The 11354-nt window shown below is 37.4% G+C and overlaps 1 protein-coding gene across 1 annotated transcript in view; it reads right to left on the bottom strand.

The window, feature by feature from the left end:
* Positions 1-1033: 1033 nt before the first annotated feature.
* LOC104617561 (neurexin-1) overlaps positions 1034-11354 on the bottom strand; it is a gene marked incomplete at both ends in the record, with an annotated part of 64543 nt that continues 54222 nt past the window's right edge. The window contains 2 exons of the mRNA XM_010282915.1: positions 1034-1237; positions 9270-9653. Coding sequence (XP_010281217.1) covers positions 1034-1237; positions 9270-9653 — 588 coding nt within the window. The remainder of the gene's footprint in view (positions 1238-9269; positions 9654-11354) is intronic.

Raw genomic sequence — 11354 nt, 5'->3', positions numbered from 1 at the left:
GGAGCAACGCTCTCCAGCAGGCGGAGGGTCGGGTGATCACTTCCTTCTCCCCTCCCCCCCATGCTTTCTGGAACTCGTTTTACGTGCGATTAAAACAAGAAAGTTCTTAATTCCCTTTAAAAACAGCACTCCCCTGAGGGGGAATGCCGGCACGGAGTCCGCACTTCGCTGAGCGTTACTTCTGTTCGCTTTCAGGACCTGACTGGGATTTATTCATAAGCACGGCAGAAGTGCTTTAATTTATTTACTTATTCTTTGAACTAGAGAAAAGCCTAACCTAACATTTTGTCCGTCATATTTCAAACCAGGAAACCTTTTTTTTTTTTTTTTTTTTTTTTTTTTTTTCTGTAAAAGGGCTTGTGCCTCCTGTGTTCACACGGCTGTTTGCTGAGGGCCGCAGTCTTTGGGCATTGAAGGGTTGTGTTATCGTTCGATACTACGAAAATACTGCTACAGAATTGTTTAAAAAAGAGGAGATGGATTTACTATAGATTTGACACCTAAAAAAAGGAGACCAACAAGTCCATCAGTGGGAATATCTAATTGCAACACTTTCCGTGTTAAAACTAGGAATTCTTCGATACATTTGCATGTCGTATGTCAATTGGCGAACGTAAAACTGAACTGACCTACATACACATCATTTCTGCTTGCACATTTAAATTGTAGAATCGCTACTGTGAAGAAGCTGTGGAGGGAGACCAATCTTCCGCAACCAAGAATAATAATTTAGCCCAAAAATACCACTGATGAACCAGTCTTCTCTTTTTAGAATACACAATAGTACAAAAATATCGTGATGGATTATGTTAAGACTATATAAAGAATACAAAAATGCAAAAGAAAACAAAATAAAGTATAATAATGGGCATGTATTTGTGTGTGTATGTACATACACAAATGTGGCATTGACATGTGTTTAGATACCATTTCAGTTTACTTTTAATGTTTAAACAGGCTGTTTCATAAATGTTTGCAAGCAAAAAGAAAAATGTAAAGAAAATGTTAATTTCTTGGAGGAAGAGTTTGTTACCTAGGTTGACCGTTAGTTTAACTCGTCCTGCATCCAACTCTAAACGAAGGGTGTCTGCAGATTCCCTAGAAGTAGTTGCCATTAAAATGCCGTAAGCACGCTGAGACCTGAACCGTAAAGAAACATCTTCAGCCTCCGTATGCATCACAACAGGGAGTTGTATTTTCATAAACATACTTCCATCATAGCTTAAAATTGTTGCCTCTGAAAACATAAAGGAGAAAATCAGTTATTAAAGAATTATTTACTGTATTTACTGAAATTGCTCAGAGAGAAGAAGGTAAATGTATATTCACTCAGTACGATACCAAAAAATTACCTATTACATATCACAATTATTACTGGGAAACACAAGCAAAGTTGGGTTTGTTTTTTTTTTTTTTTTTGTCTTGGTTTGGTTTGTTTTTTTAAGCAGTGTATTTTGGTGCTTTTTAAAGAAACCAAATTGCTCTTTTAATGAAGCAGCTGTTCAGGTATGCATCTTCAAGCAGATGGATACAATCACATGTACAGAAATGCTTGCAGGACGAGGCCGGTACTACACAAGGTCAAAGCCAGTAGCAGCTAGTCAGGTACATCTTACAGCCTATTAAAAGGTCACGTCTGACAATCATCCACCTGGATAACTACCTTAGGATACTTCATGTATAAACCTATCAGAATTGCTACTACCGCAATTACAATTATCATCCAGTTAGCAAAAAGCCGCCTGAAATGGGTGAATCTCCCCAGCATGGTTTGGACGCAGCGCAGATTGCTTCATGACCAGAACCACTGCGGTACGATAGAATCAAAAACGCACGTACAAACATTATGACAGCCTCAACAAGAGGATCAAGACTGGACTTGGCATATTGAGGGTGAGATCTTAAAACCCCCAAGACAAGCAAATAACTGTCACTTTCAGACATTAAAGGAAACCCTCCCGGCAAGCGGATCTGGCACAGAGCGGTCACAGTCTGTTAGACCCCAGAGCAACCAGCCACAAGTCTTTTCCCAGCTTTCAGGCTGGTCACAAGAAAGGTAGCACGAAGACCGCATTTCTGCTCAGAGGGAGGCACGGCAGTTCCTAGAAAGCAAAGGACACGTCTGCTTCTGAAACGCATTAGGAAGTTCTTTTCTGCAGGACGATCAAGCATGGCGGCCAGTTCACCACCACAGCCTTTGGAACCGGCTCTTTGGCCCGTGGGCCGTGGCGCATCGTGGTGGAAGAAGCAGTGAGCGAGCAACATCTTTTAGCCCAAGCCAACAGCCAGCAGGGCAGGCCGCCAGGAATGTCGGTAGGCTCTGCAGCAACATACAAAACTAACCGTACTACATAACTAAAACCACTACCTGAATGGCAAACTATACTATATATATATACACACACACACTACATACTATCTGAATGTGCCCTGTTTTATGCACATCTGATGGTTTACCTGCCGCTAATTCACTAGGGACCTTCTAACTTGTTCCACGTCTCCTACGTTCTTTAACCCACCCAAAAACTCTCAATCCTAGAAACTGTTGAAGTGTTAGATGATGAGGTGTAAACAGGATGCTACAGGATCTTTCTTAGAAAAAGATGCAATCCTGACAGCACCTCAACTCACTGAAAAAAAAGTAATCAGTTACTTGCCCAATAACAGGCCAGATGAGCAACAAGCAGAAAGCAAAGACAGCAGAAAACACCTACAGGAAGCTTCTCCATGCTTCAGTTTGCCACAGTATAATGAAGACATTTATCTACAGCAAAGGTACATTGTGGTCCCACAAGCAATAATATTTTCAGGGACTGATACTACTGATACCACGTTCAATCAGCATCATAACTAAAACAGTATTAGCGTATTTTTTATATATACGTGCAACAGTTTGTCAAAGCCATTTCCATTGCAGACATATCTTGTATACTGTTGAAGATAGATAAGCTCTTCAAGACTTCCAGCCCACACGTACCACAGAAGAACAAAATATTCCACTAAGTGTGTGAGCATATTGGAGGAAAAAATGATAGAGTTGGCATGTTCATTAATAATGCCAGACTTCCCCAATGCAAATTTGAAGAAAGCAGTCTGATGTTGGAAAAAAAGGATTACTAATACTGGTGTGAAAGTCATTAGACATAACAGGTTAGGAAAATACATTTACAGGTTCCATGGTTTCTAACCATGCAGGTAATAATGTTTTCTGCATATTCTAAACCTAAAATTTTCCTGTGAGGCAGATTACATACTTAACTCTTACCAGCCTGATAAGAGATTTCAAGTCAAAGAGTTTTCAGTGGGAGGTGATTTGGTTTTTTGACTGTTTGGTTTTGGGTGGTTTTGCGCTTTTTTTTTTTTTTTTTTTTTTTTTTTGGGGGGGTGGGGGCCAAACAGAGGCTTACAATTCATTCCTATCTACAATTCATTCATACCTAGCTGTCTTGTCAGTGCCTGAAAAGCTCCCAAGACTTTTATCAAGGAAAACATGATTTAGGCACTTAAAGAAGTCTGGCATAAAAATCTAAGTTATGTGCTAATGTAAGAGAAAACAAACGGTATTTTATATTGTCTATTAAAAAAGACACATTAATACTCTTCAGGGTTTTCATAAACTGAGCAAAATCAGATGTTATAGGATGAACAGTGTTCAACAACACTAGAGGTCTGTTGCTAATAAATTATCTCATGATAATGTAAAAGAAAGTTGTCAGAAATTTGTTGTTTTAGAAAATTACAGAAAAAGCAGAGAAAGAACTGTCTTAATTTAATCAGAGATGACCCATCAGTATTTAACATCATGGTGAACAGACCTGATGTGATTAGATACTCAATCCTCCTAAACCATACTGTGCTAGTTATTTTGGAAACAGATGTTCCAAGAACAGACCAAGGAGACTGAATAGGAGATCAAATGACTTAAAAGCTCTGGGGCAATGAGAAAACCCCCTCGTGTCAACAAGCTCCTTTCAGTATGGGGAGCTCCCAGTCACAGGCTTTCTAAATACAACAATATCACAGAAAAAAGCAAACCACAAAACTGGCAGCAAGCAGGGATGAATTGATCAAAGAAGAATTAGCACTGCCCCGAGAGCCGTAGCTGAAGATCAGAGACACTACATATTCCTAAAATAAAAAATACAACTGCGTTCAGTTTACTCACTTGAAATTACTCTGCTGGTACAGAATTGTTAGGGAAAACTTTTGTTGTTAAACAATTATTAAACTATTGCTACATTAAGAAGGTTGAATGATACTTGGTCAATATTGTGCACCTCTCTAAGGATGGCAAGCTGTGTTTTGCCATGTGAATCATCTATCAACCCAGCATCTCTTCCACTTGATTCCGCACTGCTCTCAGCTCTGCAAATTTCCATTTTCTCTTGGCCTTGGCTGGACAGAAGGCATCTAGTAGTACGCGTATGAGACCTTCAACAGCACAAGAAGTTCCCTCTTCCCTTCTGGTGTCTTTCTTGTAATTCTTTGTGGCAATGCCTTATTACTCTATCATTATGCTTGGTGACATACATTAACAGAGCACTTTGTTTTTCAGACAGTAGGCAAAAATAGCCTTCAAGATGAAATGAGAAGGGCTTGTTTTGACTTTCACAGAATCGTTAAGGATGGAAAAGACCTTTAAGATCTTCAAGTCCAACCATCAACCCAACACCACCGTGCCCACTAGTTTCTTAGAACTAGGGGTTGTTCCAGTTGTTTAATGGAATTGTTTCCATCCTGCAGTTACTTCAGTTGTCCAGAATGGATTGTTAATTTGCAAGGACTGGTCAATAAGATGGTGATCTGAATGAGGAGAGGTAGTGGGGGTTACACCAGTTATTCAAACCTTGAAGGAACATTTTTCCTAAAAGTATGTATTAATTTTTGCCTTTAACTTTTACTTTTTTTGCTTTGGACCAACTGATTCCAAAGGGGTATGTGTGTCATCTTTCTTTCAGATCTACACTGCTAACTGTTCTCACATAAGTGTTGGCGGAATGTCTTTTTTCACTTGTTCAGCTTCCTCTTAATTATTAGATTAAACGCTAATAGACCGTAAGTTTAGCTCAGAATGTGCTATTCATTAAAAGAATCAGAGTCTCCACGGCAGGGAATAATTATTTTACCACCACTTCAGTGTTTGGAAGCATAGCATTGAAAAGAAAAATAGCAGAAAACCCTTATAAAACATTACTGACAATTTTTTGTGAGAGCAAATAAGTGCATGCAGTAGAGTTATTAACGAGAAATAAACAGTAAGTACAATTCAGAGATTGATAAAAACTATTTTATACAATCTGTCTTCAATATTTTTATAAACCTGACAGTTAAAAAACCTTGCTGCTACTGTGCTGAAAACCAACCAACCAAATGAACCAAAAACCCAAAAACCACTGAAGGGTTCAGTATCCCTCTCCATTTTTTTCTTCAGTTTGTTTCTGATTAAAATCTCCAGGGCTGGATACTCTTCCTTCCTATAAATATACTACCTCAATCAACTCTGCACCTATCACCAAGGATGCACAGACTAGTACTGATATGAGAGGAGATTCAGGACCTTAATTTTCACTGGGGCTGGCATTACCTAAATTGCTGAAGATACTGAGGCACCTACTCTTCTAGAAGCTTTCCTATGCCTGTTTCTACCCTCAAAAATGCTCAGCCAGATATTTATGGGGAGAAACAGAATTTTCTGAATAGATGCTGTTCTTCAATTCACAGCTTATTTTAATTAAAGTGAAATAAGTACAGACTAGGCATTTGAATTTCAGTGTTTTTCCTCATGAATTTCGCAGTCAAGTTTGTGTTGTTTTTAAGAACATGGTGCTTCGTAAGCATGGATGCTTACTGCATGTGTTTTAATAAATAAAACAGGATCTTGTTTCCTCTGGACCCCTTGTGGTGCCTCTGAAGTCCTGAAGACAGACTCATAATTTTTTCCTGCTTTTTCAGTTTCCAAGTGTCTGCAATAGTATGAAGACTGTGTTATAGCCTGCCGAGCTATTTTTAAAGCATGAAATCACCTTCTGTGGCTGCTGTCTCCCAAATCACACACAAGCTTTGCCCAGAGCATGACAGACGATACAGTCCAGAGCCATGCCAGAAGGTATGTGAACACTCTAGATCAGCAGTAACCAAGTATTCACATTTGCTCTCTGACCCTGTTTTATTTACCAGTATAAGTAGACCACATATACTGCCCTGAAAACACTCATTGATATATATGATATTACTCCTATAAATTGTGTGACTATTCAAGTATATTGATGGCTACTGATTCTAATTCAAACTTTCAGTGTGTTTTCTATGGCAGCTACTACAGTCCATCTGGGCCCAAAGCTGCAGCCTTAGTGAATCACAATCTGATGGAAACAATTCTTGATATGCAATTAGTTACTAGATAACACGTGAACAGAAGTTGAAATGATTCCTCACAACTGTTACGCTGGCATTATTTCCCGACTGAGGGCCTCAGCTACACAGTAAAGGTGTTACAACTTTAACACATAGGACCAATTAGTTAATTTAAGCCAGAGATGAAATTACTATAATATTATGAACACATGATTCTTCATACGGTCTTATCATCATACCACCTGTATTTTTCTTTTTTTTTAATTTTAAAGAATCCAGAGACAATGCAAGGAATGAAAGCTGCATTTCTTTCTCTAGTATATACATGTGTATGCAGGTGTGTGTGCATGCACAATGCAGACATCTACACACACATTCTCTAATTTAAATATATTTCCTCCTCAGAAATGTCACTTTGATAAATCTCTCTTTGCATGTCTACGTTTTCTTATCACTGTTTGATGAATTTACTCTTGTGCATCTTGCTCCTAGCCATCCAGTCAAAAGTATACACCTGCAAAAGGCTTTGCTGAGAGGCAGTCACATATTGTGATCCACAATCAAAGATAGGAAGCCAAATTATATTGCTGTGACATCTGTCTGTCCATCTGCTTGTAGTTTCCATAATCTACTGAAGCCAATCTACAGATTATACTGATGTTTAACCTTACCGAAAATCAAGAACAAAATCAAGAATAACTTGCAACAGCGTAAAAAGCACATGGATATAAAATATTATTATTTTTAAGTATACTGAAATTAAAATAGAGCTGAGTTGTGTTCCATGTTTTTATGCACTGATAAACTGACCAAAATTATTTTGAATACTGCACTGTACACATTATACCCGCATATGGATGTTAATAGTCCTATTTTAGGGAAAATAGCATGAAAAATAAATGACAGTACTAAAAAGTGTTTACGTGTTTTTGTTTACTGAAGATACTTTAATCACTTAACATTAATTTAAATATTCCAGTTTAATCTCCAATATTTTATTCTAATGCGTTCTTTTCTTTGTGAAACTGTGTTGTTCATTGAAATGAACATATTCCTATTTTATTTAAATTAGTTTGAACAATTAGAATTGTGCTGCTTATATCACCAAACACAAAAGTTTATCAGTTACTGCACATGAGTAGTAGCTATCATAACTGTGTGGTAGGATGCAACACGTCGTTTTCAGAATCCCAGATAATCCCATATCCCAAATAATAATAATCTTATTAATGCATGACTATTTGGGATAAGAATATTACTGGAAGGAGATCTCCCTTCAGTGTAGTTTCCTCTGGAGAGAGAAACCCAGGAGCAAGAAACGATCCCATACAGTCTGAACTGCCACACATAGTTCTGTTGGACAAAAGACAAATACAAACAAAATGTTGTAGAGAAGCCAACACCACCACCATAGTACCACCGTTCCCGCTAGGGGAATGCACTGGGAAAATCAAGCTCTATACTGGAAGACGGATGAAAATAATTATGGGAAATACAAAAGACAAAGGTTTCTATATAAAGTATTACCACCTGTCAAATATATTTATAAGAAATTGCTATGATGAAGCCTGCTTTTAAGTTCTTTGCAGATCGTCATGTGTTTCTGTCTCTAACGCACATGTTTCCTGGCTCTCAAGTTGAAAAATGCAAATCCTATTTTTACTTCTGCCATATGTAATAGCAGAATTTTGCCACAGGGTGGTACACCAGACATGTATAACTGAAGGCTTTTGTAATGCATCAGACAGCTCGGTTATGCCCTCTGCCAGCTTCGCTCCACCAGTAACAGAACAATCTGGAGATCACATAATAACTGGCCATGAGCCAAAGGCATATATATTCAACAATAAGACAGAAAAGCCAGAAGAAATGGAGAATCTACTTGCAAATGCTAATAATATGATGGTATTAATTCTACATGAAGGCACATGTCTATGTGCATATAACTTAAGCATTCATTCTGCTTTTATTTTTAAAGAAAACATTTTTGTTTCATCTTATTAACTAAAAAAATTAGTCAAACTACATGGAAAGAACTTACATTCCCAGTCAATAAACTTTACGTTTAGATTTTGGCTTGAAGAGAAGCTGTACTGTGTCATTTGTCAGACAAAAATATATAAATTCTGTCACTGAAACATTTCCTATTAGAATGACAATAAACACCTAAAATATTAACCGAGCTTTTTTATTGTTTTCCTACTTACATTAAAATCTTTTATTAGCATACTCTGGAATTTTAAATAAATTACAGAGTTTTCTTTTTACAAACTAACCTCAGCATCTGCCTTCCTTGCCACTATCCACCTTTTCAATTAAATAAATAGGGTTTGTCAACTTTACATTTACCTTTTCTAGGCAAGAGGAATACTCAGTGATTTAAAGTAAGTAGAAATTGTTTCCTTGGGTACTACGATCTTTAAAAAAAGTGAAGTAAGAAATATAGATTCTACACTGATTCTTTTGCTTTGATTCATGTCTAACATTCTGGCCATGGATGTAAGTGATACTATGGAAGCCAAAAGTAAATTTAATTACGCAGTGGTATTGACATAAATAAGCTGAGAACAAGACATCAGTTTGGAACTGGAATGTGACCCTTTAGTAATGCAATAATAATTGAAATTACTTCCATAAAGCTTTTCAGAACTCAGCAATATACGATAAGACACAAAAGGGGACATTTTGTAAGAAAGATTTAGCAGTACTGACTCTCTGTCATAGTCAACTAACACTTCTTCGTGCATCTTAAACTCCCCTAAGATCTTTCCTCTAGAGTTACTTCTTTCAGTCTAAAGCAGGGCTCTATCGCTAAGTGAAGTTAGATTCTTTTTCTGCCTCAGAAGAGCTAATGATATTTTACCATTTTTAATCATTGTGCGGGATGCTATGAAGTAGAAATGCATGGAACCTACCTCTTTCGCACGATCTGCCAAGGTACCCTGTACCAGAGCAATCGCAAACATATCTGTTCCACCCATCCCTGCATACACCATTGTTTTTACAGGGGTTGCTAAGGCAAGGTTTTGCAGTTTCTCTTGAGCACGAGGGTTTTACTCCAGCGGTACTTTGAATTTCAGCCATCTGTCGAATATCTTTGCTTTGACCATCAATAAATAAATCTCTAATGCAGCCGACGTATCCATAATTGAGAAGTGCTGTCCACACCTCTGTTGGGAAGACGAGGCCTGCTTTATTTTCTGGTAAGCCTCCAAGATACAAGTCATCATCCAAATCAAGGATTTCACTTTCCCCTGGTGCAGTATATGGTGTACGTAATGTGTTCACAGATATGGTCCCTGAGAAGACAAGACAACAAAATACATGATTTTCAAGACACAGAAAAGATTTTGGTACGGCTGTTTTACTCGTTAATCCTCATGCCACATTAGGTCCTGGCAAACATCTATAAATAAAACACAGGTAAGGTATTCTATTTGTACATCCATACAATAATAGATACACTTCATTATTTTAATTACAATGCAGTACAAATACTGCCAGGAACTAAACAATGTAAAAACATTTATGCACAATACTGCATGGTCACAACATTAGAAAAAGTCAAAATCACCTTACCAGTCTTGTAGGGGTAGGGGGGTGCATTTCAGAGTTATTTTTAGAAATATCCTTGTTGCTTGTGCAACAAAAAAACTTCTTCGCTCCCTCATACGTTCTTCAAAGCATTAAGGCTGAGGTTGCATTGATAGGTTGCAACCTGGGAGGCACATCTGTGTCCTTTGGTTTGGATCCAAAGACACAGTATTTTAAAAGACTCTCACCGCTTTCAAGGGGCTTTGGATGAGACTTTTTTTCTTTAAGTGCAGAAGGAAAAGCAGCTGCCAGACAGGCAATCATTAAGAAGATAGTGATGTGCTCCTAGAGGGAAAATCAATGCCTCTGACACTTACCTTGAAATGTGTGCATGTTACTAAGAGAGGCAGAGAGGATGTATATAGAACCTCAGGAAATCAGAAGTATCTTTTCCATTTAAGTTTAAAAAGTAAACAAAATCAAGCCTAAAATAAAGTTCTGTTTCTACAAAGTGTCTGAACAAAGAAACTATGATCAGCTGTAAAGACCCTCTTTGTTGTACTTTTTAGAAGTAATGAGGTATTCAATTTTTGCAATTTGAATAGGCCGAAAACCAAATTTAGTACGTGGAGTCACAGAACATACTTAGGTCAACTCAATTTATTTACTAAGTAAAATCACTTGAAAAAAGAATCTTCATGTAGACCTTCACCGAAGTGACTCCTTACCATTCTATATGGGTGAAAGAGCAAATAAAATATAAATCAAAGTATTAGATAGGTCACCAGATTGTTATAAGGTAGCAGCCACATTATGCAACACTATATCTGCTGGACACACTATTAAAAGTGTATTAATAGCGACAAGACACTGAAGAATCACATTTACCACAATGTATTTATCATATATATATATACACACATAAACTAACATGATTCACTATTTCCACTGTCAGCATGACACAGATTCCAGAAGATAACAATGATTATCAAAAATACTTCTACTGTCATGGGAGTGGTGCATGAGAGTAAGAAATTCAGAATTTTTATAGCATACACACTAAAATGTGAGTTTTAAGCAGGTCAGAAAATGATCATTCTCTTATGTAGGATACATCCTAAAATTTAGGCTTCTCTTTTAGCAGTGGAGTCCTGTGGGAGCTACATATTTTTTTTGTTCTTTTGTTGGTTCAATAGATTAATTTCAACAGCGTGGACAGAATGAATATCTAAACAGTTTAGACCTTTAGCAAAGGCTCTTTGGGGTAGAAGTCTCAGGAGGTCCAACTCCCATGTGACACTTGAGATGTATGGATTTCAGAAGGGCTGGGTACCACTACAAACAGTCTCCCTGCTATCAGAAAAGATCTAAAAAGATAAAACAAAACATTGCATAGTGTTTGTGCATCTTTATGAGCATGTTTAAAGAATGTTTGAGGATGTGGTCAGTTTTCCCTTTTATGTATT

The sequence above is a fragment of the Phaethon lepturus genome, unplaced genomic scaffold (genome assembly GCF_000687285.1).
Source record: "Phaethon lepturus isolate BGI_N335 unplaced genomic scaffold, ASM68728v1 scaffold9260, whole genome shotgun sequence".
Taxonomy (NCBI): Eukaryota; Metazoa; Chordata; class Aves; order Phaethontiformes; family Phaethontidae; genus Phaethon; species Phaethon lepturus.
This window is presented reverse-complemented; position numbering and strand designations above follow the sequence as displayed.